Source organism: Oryctolagus cuniculus, chromosome 1, assembly GCF_051225735.1.
Source record: "Oryctolagus cuniculus isolate XC-2025 breed Fujian yellow rabbit chromosome 1, ASM5122573v1, whole genome shotgun sequence".
Lineage (NCBI taxonomy): Eukaryota > Metazoa > Chordata > Mammalia > Lagomorpha > Leporidae > Oryctolagus > Oryctolagus cuniculus.
In genome coordinates, this window is record NC_142867.1 from 59,788,032 (window position 1) to 59,802,813 (window position 14,782).

A 14,782-nucleotide genomic window follows, 5' to 3' on the forward strand; every position below is an offset into this window, starting at 1 on the left:
GCTCTAGGGTTCTGCATCTGCAGTTTCATCCAAGTACAGGATGAAAATATTTTACTAATTGCATTTTTACAGGAAATAAATCTACTTTTAAAGGTATTATAAGTAATTTGATGACTTAAAGTATATGAAAATATGGCAATGGTTATACACACAAATACTACTTCAATTCATATAAGTGACTAGAGTATCCATTAGTTATTGCATGTGTAGCAGTCCTGCAACAAATACCCATAGATACTGAGGAATGACTGTACTTATATCATCTGCGTTTTACATTATCATTGTTATTGAAATCTCCACTTTAAAAATTCAGACAAAGTATTTGGGGATGTCAGAGTTCTACACAGCCTTTGGAGAAACTTTAGTGCTGTACCTGGCTTCAGATGAGGGCCAGGCAATTCAAGTTTACATTTTAATTTTAAAAATACCCAAGGGTATCTGTTACTCTAGAAAAAAGTTAACAACATGGATTGCTCTGGGGAATGCCTTGATTATAACACCTCTTAGGATCTCAGGTTTGTAGATTTCCTTCAGGAAAAACCTCCATGCTGGTTTCTAGGAGGGTGAATTTGGGTTTGTGTTTGCTAACAAAATTGTGCTCCTTAGGATGGGATAAAATAAGACTCAGACAGGATCATGTCCCACCCTCAGCAAACTTGGCAAACTATAGGGGAGCTTGCCTGGCTGGATAAGGATTAGCAGACTCCAGAATCCACACCCTTCTTCATCTGTTATCTATCGATCATTGCACACACTGTCCTGTGCCAACCTCATGCCAATGCCCCAGTAGAGAGTTGGTAGGATGATCAGGGGTAAGGCATCGTATTAAGCAGTCTGATATCTTGAATAGTTCATCGGGAAGGAAGGCTTTGCCTTTCCCTGTTGAGCCCTCTCTTTTCCAGCTGGCTTCTAGAGAGAACAGGTCTTCCTCAGGAATCTTGTTCTGCACCTTCTCTAGGAAGGGTTAAATCTGTATCAAAGAACACCAGGTGATTCTAAGGACTGTAGCCCTGCACTGCCTCTCCTGTGGCACTGTGAGCTACTCTGCCAGATTCCCCTCTGCCCCTTGCTCTCTCAGTGCTCCTGCTTCAGGGCCTTCTTTTTGTCTATCTAAGCAATCAGGACCAGGATAGAACTCTGAGCCCTCCAGCTCAGAGTCATAGTCAAGAACCTCTTGTGGTAGACAGCCCTGCATGTCCACACAGGCTGTGTGTGAGGATGCTTATTAACAGTGTGCAGCCCTGACCTACTCTTGTGCTGTCATTCTGAGCTAATTCTACCTCACTGGGACATGGCTTGTGGTGAGTCCATAAATGTAGCGTGATTATTCCTGGGAGTTTTAAGTCAAGATTTTCCTATCCAAATCCAGTGTTTGAAAACTCCTTCTCCAAGATAGACCCACCTTCTCATTCACACTTCTTCTGGTGGCGTGTGGGGGCCGTGGAGAGCATCATAGAGTGGAGTGTCAGCAAGATTCTATTTATTCACTCATTCGACTAACTTTTATTAATACTCTACCATATGTCAACTGATAACTGAAATTCAGTGATAGCAAGACATGATATATGTTACACTACCTTGAAGCAGCACCAATTCAGAAAAAAACCACGGAAATATGTAATTAAAAGGTAATAACAACTGCTTGAAAAGAAGTGGATATCTTTATCTGTACATTGTGAAGAATAACAACTCTACCTTGAAAAGTGAGTAAAAAACTTTACAAGTATTTGATTAATGCTAATTCTAGGTGATTGATTAATGGATAGTTAACGCTAAGGGCCATGACATACTTGTGAATTACTGTGAAATTTAGGGAGAATTGCAGAACATTTTTTGACCCAGAATGAAAAGTGAAAAATTTTATTTTATTTTGATAAAATATATTTAAAAGTTACTGTTTATATTGTCAGAGATGGACCACAAAAATAAATGCAGTCGTTTTTTTGAATGGCCTGAAAATGAGTGGAGGGGGATTGTTTGTATTTTGTCTAGTTTATCATTTACTTTTTTATTAGTTTATCATTTCACTTGAAAGATGTTGATCCTTTTGTTTTGTTTTGTTTTTTAACTTTTGTTTAATAATTATAAATTTCAGGCCGGCTCCGCGGCTCACTAGGCTAATCCTCCGCCTTGCGGTGCCGGAACACGGGGTTCTAGTCCCGGTTGGGGCACCAGATTCTGTCCTGGTTGCCCCTCTTCCAGGCCAGCTCTTTGCTGTGGCCAGGGAGTGCAGTGGAGGATGGCCCAAGTGCTTGGGCCCTGCACCCCATGGGAGACCAGGAGAAGCACCTGGCTCCTGCCATCGGATCAGCGCGGTGCACTGGCCGCAGCACGCCTGCCGCGGCGGCCATTGGAGGGTGAAACAACGGTAAAAGGAAGACCTTTCTCTCCTCTCTCTCACTGTCCACTCTACCTGTCAAAAAAAAATAATTATAAATTTCCAAAGTATACCTTTTGGATTATAGGGGCCTTTTCCTCCCATAACCACCCTTCCACCGCAACCATCACATCTCCCACTCCCTCTCCCATCCCATTCAGATCAAGATTCATTTTCAATTATCTTTATATGCAGAAGATCAATTTAGTATATACTAAGTAGAGATTTCAACAGTTTGCACCTACAAAGAAACACAAAGTATAAAGTAATGTTTGAGTACTAGTTATACCGTTAAATCACATAGTACAACACATTAAGGACAGAGATCCTACATGAGGAGTAAGTGTATAGTGACTCCTGTTGTTGATTTAACAATTGACACTCTTATTTATAACCCGAGGCTCTTGTCATGAGCTGCCAAGGCTATGGAAGCTTCTTGAGTCCACAAACTCTGGTCTTATTTAGACAAGGTTATAGTCAAAGTGGAAGTTCTCTCCTCCCTTCAGAGAAAGGTACCTCCTTCTTTGATGGCATATTGATTCTTATTAAGGATACTAATTCTTGTTCTGCTGTGTATGTATCAGTTATTTCTCCATTTCATTTTCCTAATTTTATTTTGTGCATGTGCATGTATTTAAGATATTTTTAGTCAAATATATCAGTCTTTTGTAGAATATCTTTGTTGCTAGGCTCTAAAAATCTTCTATCAAATGAAATTAGTGAATAACCAACTTATTTATAAATACTTAAGCTTATTATATATACACAAACACATCTTGAATCCCTCTGGAATGTATTCTCTATGATTAATGATGGGGACAAGGCTCATGTGTTCATCTACTAGCTAGCCGGTTGAGTTAGCATGTGGACTTCATTTGCTTATTGGAAATGCACCTTTAGCATTTAACTGATCCTTGGGCAGTTTTTAATGATTCTGATATCTGTTGAAAACCAGTGATTTGTCTTTTTGTTTTTAACCTACTAAAACATGATTTTGTTTGTAATTCTTCATGTTGTCTATATGCTATTTTTATCCTTTTATGTTTTAATTTTAAAAGTGATTTATTTTTAAATAATTTTAATTTTTTACTTAGAAAATTTAGTCTCAACTGTAAAATCATCAAACAATACACACAGGCAAAAAAAAGTCTGTCAATTATTTGCATTGTTCCCACTAGAATCCCACTTCCCGTAATCAGTACCACCAGATTATTTTCAATGGACCTACTAGCCATGTATACAGGCTATTCTGCTGTGGTTCAATAATAGTTTTCCTCAAAATTCTTGCGAATGGTTACATTAATTAATAAAAAAATTAACTTTGGGGACAAATTATGCTCTAATTTCAAACATAAAACATAATTTTAATTTACCTTTCAGAGTTTCAATAATAAAGGAGTTTAAAAAGTAGTTTTAAGTATGATTTGTTATTATATTCAACTTTAAAGAAATAAAAATAATTGGTTACAATACAGGGGAGTGCTTTTTTTTGATACTTGCAATTTTATTGTAATATCATCTCTGCTCTTATGTGTTCAAATCTTCCATAATGGAAACATTTTAAAGAAAAAAAGAAAATAACTGGATTAAATCTACCCAGCCTTGCCTCTCATTCTTCTTGGTTGCATTTGGCTTTTTTTTTTTTTTTTTTTTTTTTTTTTGACAGGCAGAGTGGACAGTGAGAGAGAGAGACAGAGAGAGAAAGGTCTTCCTTTGCCGCTGGTTCACCCTCCAATGGCCGCCGCTGCAGCCGGCGCACCGCGCTGATCCTGGCAGGAGCCAGGAGCCAGGTGCTTTTCCTGGTCTCCCATGGGGTGCAGGGCCCAAGCACCTGGGCCATCCTCCACTGCACTCCCTGGCCATAGCAGAGAGCTGGCCTGGAAGAGGGGCAACCGGGACAGAATCCGGCGCCCCAACCGGGACTAGAACCCGGTGTGCCGGCGCCGCAAGGTGGAGGATTAGCCTATTGAGCCACGGCGCCGGCTCAAGTTGGTTGCATTTGGCTTTGACTTTGAGTTTCCATAGCAATACACTTCCAATCCAAAAGTATAAAAAAGGTAAAAAAAATTAATGAGAACAATCATTTTCCTAAATCAAACACAGCACCCATGTGCTGCTTTGCTTTGCTCTTAACAAGGGTTTTCCTAATCTTGTAATTGCTTCTAGACCATGTTTTCTTCAGTGTACCGAGATGTTACATAATATGAAGTAGACTTGGTTACTGTTCTAAACTTTCAAAATAGCTTATATTTTAGTTAATCATTACATAAACACTATTCTAGATGCATAACTTTTGTTACCATTATATGTATGAAGAAAGCTAGCACAATGATTTGCAATTCATAACATACCAAGCAAGGGAGCCAATATTAAAATTCTGCAATACAGGTTCAGAGCCCTGTCATCAATCCAGGATCAGTGGGCTCCCCCTGCAGGAGAGATGCCTGCAGATAAGCAAATGTCACAGCTACAGACATATATACAAACACATTCCAATACGTGCTCCACTTAAAATATTAAAATGATATATCACGTGTAAGTCTGATCACATTCTTTTCACTTAATAACATAGCATAATCATCTTGCTACATCACCAAATTTGAAAGTAAGTTATATCCATTTAAATTCTGCTCAGAAGAAAAAATATGATTCTGGTTATTCATTTGATGTGCATTTGTTATTTTATTTTATTTTTTTTCTGATCTGAAGCCAGGAGCCAGGTGCTTCCTCCTGGTCTCCCATGCGGGTGCAGGACCCAAGCACTTGGGCCATCCTCCACTGCACTCCTGGGCCACAGCAGAGAGCTGGACTGGAAGAGGGGCAACCGGGACAGAATCCGGTGCCCCGACAGGGACTAGAACCCAGTGTGCCAGCACCGCAAGGTGGAGGATTAGCCTATTGAGCCACGGCGCCAGCCATTTTATGTTTATTTTTCTATTTACCCCTTTTTAGTGGATTTAAAGTCAGATCTTAAGTTATTTGCATAAATTTTTAATGATTGTTCATGTTTTTCTTTGATTTTAAGAGGTCTTCATAAATCAAAAATAATAAAAAATATTTAAGTGCTTTGCAAATACTCAGACATCTCGAGATTTTCTTATATTTTTAATTTTGTTTGAGGTGGCATCCACTAAAATGGAAATCTGATATCTTTAAGGTGTTACATTTGTTAGCATTTCCTTCCTGATTGTTTCTTTCTGGTTATTTTTGTAAAGGTTAGGAAAGCTTTTACTATTCACGCATTGGCTAGATAGATAATATAAAGATAACTGTCCACCTAATTTCATAAAGAGATGAAATGTAAAAAATCAACTTCACTATGTATCTTCAGAAATGTTTTCAGAGAGTTTGTGGCATAAAACCTGTTACAAAGAATTAGTCATCATTCACTTTCCAAGCCTAGTACACAGGAAGTGCACAACAACAGCACTATCAGCATCTGCAGAGTGGAAACACTGGGTGGCCCATCCAAAGCTCTGGTGTGTAGATTCTCAGCATGATTTCTCCCCTACTGGTGCTACTAAGAGATTCCAGGAAGAGAAAATCAGAAATGGCTTTCAATTCTCAGAACTACGAGAAAAAAAAAATTAAAAAGCAAAGACTTTTTACAAATTGAATTATTAAGAAATAGGGATAAGCCAAATTAGGGGTACCTGTTAATTAATATAATAACAAAGTTACTCAGATTATTTTATGTAACTGATGACTGTGTTTCATTTATTGCTGGCAACCAATAGGCAGAAATAAACACCCATGGGAGAGGAGAACCAGTCCTCCGTGACTGAATTTGTCCTCCTGGGCCTTTCCCAGGATCCAGAGACACAAGTGCTGCTCTTCTTCCTCTTTCTGAGCATCTACCTGCTGACCGTGCTGGGAAACCTGCTGATCCTCACGCTCCTTCACATCGACTCCAGACTCCACACACCTATGTACTTTTTCCTGAGAAACCTGTCCTTTGCTGATCTCTGCTTTTCGACTACCACAGTGCCCCAGGTGCTAGTCCACCTCCTGGTAAAAAGGAAAACCATTTCCTTCGCTGGGTGCTCCACACAGATAATTGTTTTGCTTCTGGTGGGGTGCACAGAGTGTGCACTGCTGGCAGTGATGTCCTATGACAGGTACGTGGCTGTCTGCAAGCCCCTGCACTACTCCAGCATCATGACACACTGGGTGTGTGTCCAGCTGGCTGCAGGGTCCTGGGTCAGTGGGGCCTTTGTGTCCCTGGTGGACACCACGTTCACACTGAGTCTGCCTTACAGAGGGAAGAATATCATTAACCATTTTTTCTGTGAGCCTCCTGCCCTTCTGAAGCTGGCTTCAGCAGACACCTACAGCACAGAAATGGCCATCTTTGCCATGGGTGTGGTGATCCTCTTAGCTCCTGTCTCCCTCATCCTCATCTCTTACTGGAATATCATCTCCACCATAATCCAGATGCAGTCTGGGGAGGGGAGGCTCAAAGCTTTTTCCACCTGTGGTTCCCATCTCGTTGTTGTTGTTCTCTTCTATGGCTCAGGAATATTTGCCTACATGAGGCCCAACTCCAAGATAATGAATGAGAGGGATAAGATGATCTCTGTGTTCTACTCGGCAGTGACACCCATGCTGAACCCCATCATTTACAGTTTGAGGAACAAAGATGTCAAGAGGGCCTTCTACAGAATAATTGCAAATTAGCAGGCTTTGAAGGTGGTGATCTCCATGATGACCAGTAGGGATCCGTGGAGAGAAATGGTTGTCTTGTAAGTTATTCCCATTTTTTTTCCCATCTCTCCACTTTTTGCTTCGTCATAGTTTCTTATAGTCTCCAGATCGTTTCCTCTAATTGCCGTTTAACAGCCAGGCACCTCAGTAGACACAGGAAGGACACTAATTGAATTTAAAGGAAAAAGGATTAAGGAGATTGAAGGAAAGGTAGGTCGTAGGGAAGGAAGGAAGGGGTGAAAGTACAGGAGGAGAGGGGAAGGAAGAAAGAGGAATAAGAGGGGGGAGAGGAAGGATTGAAGGAAAAGATGGAGGGAGGGGATGAGGAAGGAAGGGAGGAAGTCAAAACAAGCCAACAATTTAAAATAAATATGGATTTTATTCTGTGTCAAAAAGAGAAAAAGATTCAATAGACAACACAAAACTATCACAAATGTAAGAATCTACTTTGGCAAAAAGAGTGATTGCCTTTATTCTTGCTTGTGATTACCATGTTGCTTTTGAATGACTGGATCCCTGGTATATTTATGGAGTTTGGAATATATCAATAAAAATAAACTCTTCCTAGTGTCATATTTGCTTTTTAAAAGATTTATTTATTTATTTGCAGGGCATAGTTACAGAGTGAAATGGAGAGAGAGAGAGAAAATATCTTTCATCCTCTGGTTCATTCCCCAAATGACTAGAAAAGCCTAACTGGTCTACGCAAAAGGTAGGAGCGAGGATCTTCATCCAGATCTCCCACATTGGATGGCAGGGACCAAAGAACTTGGTTGATCATCTGCCAGTTTCTAAGTCTCATTAGCAGGGAGTTGGATCAGAAGTGGAGCAGCTGGGATTTGAACCTATGCCCATAAGTGATCCCTATGTCTCAGGCACTGGGTCAACCTGCTGAACCACAACACCGGCCCCCATAGTGTTATGTTTCTAACATGGTCATCCAGTCTAAATTTAACAGTTGCTGAAACTGAGGAGAGTACATTTAAGGAATTATTTATTGAAATTTTTCTAAGCCTGTGTATGTTAGGAAAACATAAATAAGGCTAAAAAGAAAAAGTGTCTAGATTAGAAATCTATTGAATTCAATAATAAAAACATGCCCAACTTGTTCTGAGGAGAGCTAAAGATTAGGAGATTTATGGGATAGTGAGGAGCAACTGAGGATAAATGTGATAAAAGAAGATTGAGGGCACTGTCTTAAACATTAGTAAGGCACTTAAACTTTAAAATGTAAACAAATATTTCATTACATGATATATAATGGTCCCTGCTTTCTTATTAAAAATAATACTTCTATAAGTTTAAAATGACAGAGAAAAGTAGTGGCTGAATAAGATACTCCTTTATTGTTTCCCCACAGAGATCCCATTTAGAACAGCTATTCCTGCACTAATATGCATTTACCGAAACTGAGGGAGCCAGTGGACAGACTGTAGTGCCTGGTACAATGAGAAGAGAAGACAAATTGAGGAAAGAGGAAGGAAAGAGTTGCCTGTGTCATCCTCCTAACTCTAAGCAGCACAACAAGGAGAGGGGGGAGTGGAAGGGGACCCAGTACCAGGCCCACCATGGTGAAACCCAGTGCCAGGCAGAGTCCCAAAGCTCCTACTTCCAAACCAGTACCTGCACACCAAGTCCCTGAAACTCTGTCAGCCAGGAGGCCAAAGGACTGTCACCACCACCTCTCCCTCTGCCTTGAGCAGCACATGCCAGTCACTGTGGAATAGTGTAGGAAAGAGTGCAAAGAACTAGACATTGTAGAGTGAGGAGTTCCACAATGGCTTTATTCAGAAGGGAAGTAGCACGCAACATCTTTGTTCCAAGTCTTGAGATCAGCCTTGAGTTGAGTTACGAAACTGTTACATTGCCCTAGATAAAAATCACAACCCATATGGCACTCTGCATCATGAAGTGTCTGGCTGTATGGAGCGACCTTGAGACCCACGTGCCTGGATTCCTTGAAGTAGCTGCTCCCTAACTCATGTTGTGAGTTAGCTGTAAGGCCTCATCCACCCTCCTGTGGCCCCAAGAGAATCTGCGCATCAGACCCTGCCTCTCATTAAGAGTTCGCTGCCCTCCTGACTCTCTCCTGGCTTTGAAAGCAGCCTGATGGCCTCAGTCATGCATCCTCTATCCAGCAAGCAGCTGGACCGCCATCCCTGAGTAGTTTGGCCCACAGAGTCAAAAATATGGCCCTGCCTAACCAGTCAAAACTGCAAGAAACAAACACTTTTCCTGAGTACTTGGACTATTCTAGACTGCTGAGATGCTCCTCCCATTCTCTGGTGATCTCAAAAAGCCATTGAGGGCCTGCCGTGGTGGGACTCGCAGGACGCCGGCTTGCGACTGCTCTATGTCCTCTCCACGCCAACTTCTGCCATTTCGCGGCCCCAAAGGGCTGGGCGCGGGGAAGACCTGCCGGCGCCATGGAGGACGAGGTAGGTAGTCCGCATCGCCAAGAAGATGGACAAGATGGTGCAGAAGAAGAACGCGGCTGGAGCATTGGATTTGCTGAAGGAGCTTAAGAATATTCCTATGACCCTGGAATTATTACAGTCACAAGAATTGGAATGTCAGTTAACGCTATTCGCAAGCAAAGTACAGATGAAGAAGTTACATCTTTAGCAAAGTCTCTCATCAAATCCTGGAAAAAGCTATTAGATGGAAAGAAAAAAGAACCTGCAATTACATCACAGAATAGCCCTGAGGCAAGAGAGGAAAGTAGCTCCAGTGGCAACGTGAGCAACAGAAAGGATGAGACAAATGCTCAAGATACTTACGTTTCATCTTTTCCTCAGGCACCAAGCACTTCTGATTCTGGGCGGTTAAAGTGTAGGGACATGCTGGCTGCTGCTCTCCGAACAGGAGATGACTACATTGCCATTGGAGCTGATGAGGAAGAATTGGGATCTCAAATTGAGGAAGTTATATACCAAGAAATAAGGAATACAGACATGAAATACAAAAATAGAGTACAAAGTAGGATATCAAATCTTAAAGATGCAAAAATTCAAATTTAAGGAAAAATGTATTGTGTGGGAATATTCCTCCTGATTTATTTGCTAGAATGATGGCAGAGGAAATGGCTAGTGATGAGCTCAAAGAAATGCGGAAAAACTTGACCAAAGAAGCCATCAGAGAACATCAGATGGCCAAGACAGATGGAACGCAGACTGACTTGTTCACATGTGGCAAATGTAAAAAGAATTGCACCTACACTCAGGTGCAAACCCGTAGTGCTGATGAACCAATGACCACATTTGTTGTTTGCGATGAATGTGGAAATCGATGGAAGTTCTGTTGAGTTGGAAGAATTGGCAAAATATCTGGACCATTAAGAAAACGAATTTTGTAATTAGCTTTCAAACTAGGCCAAGTAACTAGCTTTCTTGCAAAACAAATTTTTAAAGCAACATACATCCCTTGGATTAATCTGTTTTCAACTGAACATCCCTTCCTTTAAATGCCTTTTGTAGTCAGATCAGTAGGGCCACCATATATTAATTATATGGTATCTGTTTTATAAGTAAGTTGATATTAAACTTTCATTGGTTAAACTTTCAGTAATTTAAGGTTTTTTTCTCCTTAAAAAAGTTCTTTAACTTTTACAATCTGAAACATACACAGTAGATATTTTCTGTCCCTCTGTTAACCCATAAATGAAAATTACATTGTTTTCTATATTGGCATGTACTTACACCAGATATTACAGGAATATAAAAGGTAATATAATTTTAAGTTTACCAAATATGGTGTGTATTCAAATGATACTTGACCATCTTACCTAAATTGTATATAATATTTGAACTAGCACATGAATTTGATTTTAATTATTCACAAGCCTGGATAATTAGATATTATTTTGCATCTGTAACTAACCATGATCATCATTTCTTGTAATTTCTTGTACATGTATATTACTTGTTCTTAATAAATTTTACTTTTGGAAATATGAAAAAAAAGCCATTGAGAACATTATTCTCAGAAATTCAGCCAGCGAGACACTGATAAGCACACATTCAGCCTTACATACCCACACTGATCCCCAACCAGCAGCTGGGCAGCCTTATGGAGTAGATCAGTCCCCTGAGGCTCTGTGAAGTTACCTGTGTGGCTGCTAATTATTCCACAGCTGTGGCCCCACCCCTCTTCAAATTTCAGACACTGACAGGGACCCCAGCTTACAAGTGGGAATGCTGTGCTACATCCATCTTTGTCCATAGGATGGCCACACACTCACGTGACCTGAAGGAACTGGTGAGAGCCCATGCCTGCAGAGAGGCACACCATTCACAGAGCTACCAGTGAATCTGCCCCATGGAAGGTACTGGTGGTGTAATCTCACAACTCCTGTGGCCCAACCAATGAGAAACTCATAGACACCATTGACTAGGTTTTACTGAATTTGTGTTTTGAAGAAATATGTGCACTTAATGTACGTTGCTAAAATTATTAGTGCAAAATCAATAAGTGCTGTTTTATAATTAGAGCTACTCAAAAAATGAAAATAGAGCTGCTCTCTCATGCATTAATCCCACTGCTCTTTCAACATGCCAGTGAAATGAAATCAATCTATTTAGAGACATCTGTATTCACAATTTTATTGTGGCACTATTCCAATAGCTAGGATATTGAATCAAAAAACTTAAAAAGTAGATGAGTGAGTAATGAAAATGTGGTATGGCTCAATGAATTAAGCCACTGTCTGTGACACTAGCATTCCATATGGGTACTGACTCGGTTCTAGCTACTCTGCTTCCAATCCAGCTCCCTGCTAATATGCCAGGGATGCAGGAGTGGATGAACGCAGTACTTAGTTCTTTCTTACCTACATGGAAGACCTGGCTGTAGTTCCTGGATTCTGGCTTCCACCTGCTCAATCTTGATATATCATAGCTATTTGGGGAGTGAATTTGCAAGTGGAAGGACTCTCTCTCACTCGTTCACTCGCTCGCTCTTTTCTCTCTCTCTCTTCATCAGTATGGCATTTACTGTTCACATTTATATAGCCATTCTGGTATTCTGAGCCCTCACCAGATTCATTCATAACTCTCTGTTTAGAGCATTCTTGGTTTTCTCTATTCTCCTCTCTAACATTTTTGCAACATTTTAGAGCAAACCAAAGGGCTCTTCCACATCTTCAGGTTTAAGTATAGCAACGATTCCACTGCTAAGTACTGATTTTCTGTATTAGTCAACTTTTTATCACTGTAATGGAATACTTGAGGTAACCAACTTCACAAAGGCAAAAGGTTTTTAGCTCACAGTTTTGGAGCTCGAAGTCCAAGATTGGTAGCCCCATTGGTTTGGCCTCTGTGAAGGTGGTAAATGCAGTGCAGGCATTTTGAGGACAATCACATGTTCAGCCAGCAATCAGAGTGAGGTGGGGCTAACCTCCAACTTTTTTTTTTTGGACAGGCAGAGTTAGACAGTGAGAGAGAGACAGAGAAAGTCTTCCTTTTCCGTTGGTTCACCCCTAAATAGCCACCAAGGCGGGTGTGCTGCGGCCGGTGTGCTGCGCCGATCCGAGGCCAGGAGCCAGGTTCTTCCTCCTGGTCTTCCATGTGGGTGCAGGGCCCAAGGACTTGAACCATCCTCTACTGCCTTCCCGGGCCACAGAAGAGAGCTAGACTGGAAGAGGAGCAACCGAGACTAGAACCTAGTGCCCCTATGGGATGCTGGTGTTGCAGGCAGAGGATTAACCAAGTGAGCTATGGTGTCAGCACCAATAGTTAAGCCTGTAAAAAAAAAATAGAATGGATACTAGCTTTGTGATGTATAGTAGTATATGCTATTATGGAAGGAAAAGCTGAGTATTATTAAAAATTTATAATTTACAAATTAATTTGTAAGTTTAATAGTTGAAGCAAATTACCAGTTGGCTTTAAGATGTAGATTACTGAATCAAATCTTTTCAGTAAGAAGAAAGTATCAGTAGGTATAAAACTCTCATAAGAATTGCTGTTGTGGTTCTGTTGTGGTGACTGTTCCACAAAGTGGTTGACATGCATTGATCAATGCACTCATATATATCTGGCTGATTTTTATCTGTTTGGTCCATGAGTTACTAAAAGAAAAGTATTAATTATCTAACTGTGGATTTTTTTCAGTTTCTTATTTAGTTCTGTGGGTTTTGTCTCATGTTCTTTTAGATTTATTTTTTATTTATTTGAAAGACTTACAGAGAGAAATAGAGACAGAGAGAAAGAGTGAGAAGGGTCTTCCATCCTTTGGTTCACTTCCCAAATGGCTGTGATGGCCAGAGCTGAGCTGATCTGACACTAAGAGCCAAGAGCTTCTTTAGGGTCTCCCACATAGGTGCAGAGGCCCAAGAACATGGGTTGTCTTCCACTGCTTTCCCAGGCAAATTAGCAGGAAGCTGGATGGGATGTGAAACAGCCAGGGCTTGAATGAATGCCCATATGGGATGCTGGCACTGCAAGCCTGGGCTTTAACCTGCTGCACCACAGTGCTGCCCCTCATGTCCTTTGAAATTTGTTTTATGAACATGGACATTTATGACTATTATATCATAATGACACATGAGCTATTTATTGTGAAGAAAAGTCTCTACATCTGTGGTAACATATTTTACATAAATATTGTTATTTTGTACCAAATATGATACACACTTGAGCTTTTTTTTTAAAAGATTTTATTTATTTGAGAAGTAGAGTTACAGATAGTGAGAGGGAGAGACAGAGAGAAAGTTCTTTCTTCTGTTGATTCACTCCCCAAATGACTGCAACGGCTGGAGCTGCACCCATCCCAAGCCAGGAGCCAGGTGCTTCTTCCTGGTCTCCCATGTGGGTGCAGGGGACCAAGCACTTAGGTCATCCTCTACTGCCTTTCCAGGCCACAGCAGAGAGCTGGATTAGAAGAGGAGTGGCCGGAACTAGAACCAGCATCCACATGGGATGCTGATACCACAGGCAGAGGATTAACTTACTGCCACACAGCACCAGCCCCCTCAACTTGAGCTTTTTATGATTAGTGTTCATATAGTATATCTCTGTAAAATATTTATTTTTATTTAAATGGCAGAGATGGAGAGAGGTCTCATCTTTGATTCAGTTTCCAAATACCTACAATGACTGGGACTGTGCTGTGTTGAAATCATCAGCCAGCAATTCAGTTACTTGCATCATCCAGCCCCCTAGAATCTGAATTAGCAGGAAAGTAGAGCTGGAAGCCAGAACTGTGTATCAAACCAACATACTCCAATATGGGATGCAGTTTTCTTTACTACACTGTACATCCCACTCTGCATGGTGCAGCTTCTTTTACTTTTAGCTTGTGTACCTGTATTAAAATGGATCACTTATGGATTTGCATAATGAAATGTCTTGTTCTTTTAATCAAACTTTACGAGTTCTGTGTTAATCATCAGTCAATTTACATTTAATTAAAATGTGGTTGAAATTAAAAAAAAAAAATGAATTGCTATGCAGGCCAGCGCCGCAGCTCACTTGGCTAATCCTCCACCTGCGGTGCCAGCACCCTGGGTGCTAGTCCCTGTCGGGGCACTGGATTCTGTCCTGGTTGCTCCTCTTCCAGTCCAGCTCTCTGCTGTGACCCGGGAGTGCAGTGAAGGATGGCCCAGGTCCTAGGGCCCTGCACACGCATGGGAGACCAGGAGGAAGCACCTGGCTCCTGGCTTTGGATCAGCACAGCACGCTGGCAGTAGCAGCCACTTGGGGG

General features: G+C 41.0%; 1 protein-coding gene and 1 pseudogene across 1 annotated transcript; both read left to right on the forward strand.

Moving 5' to 3' along the window:
- The first annotated feature begins 6,130 nt into the window (after positions 1-6,130).
- Positions 6,131-9,527, forward strand: LOC100352478 (olfactory receptor 2D3-like). The gene is made up of 3 exons (XM_008253380.4): positions 6,131-7,037; positions 9,404-9,436; positions 9,478-9,527. Exons 1-3 carry the CDS (start codon positions 6,131-6,133, stop codon positions 9,525-9,527), a joined length of 990 nt encoding a protein of 329 aa, XP_008251602.4.
- LOC100337697 (transcription elongation factor A protein 1 pseudogene) lies at positions 9,514-10,627 on the forward strand (annotated as a pseudogene).
- The last annotated feature ends 4,155 nt before the right edge of the window (positions 10,628-14,782 follow it).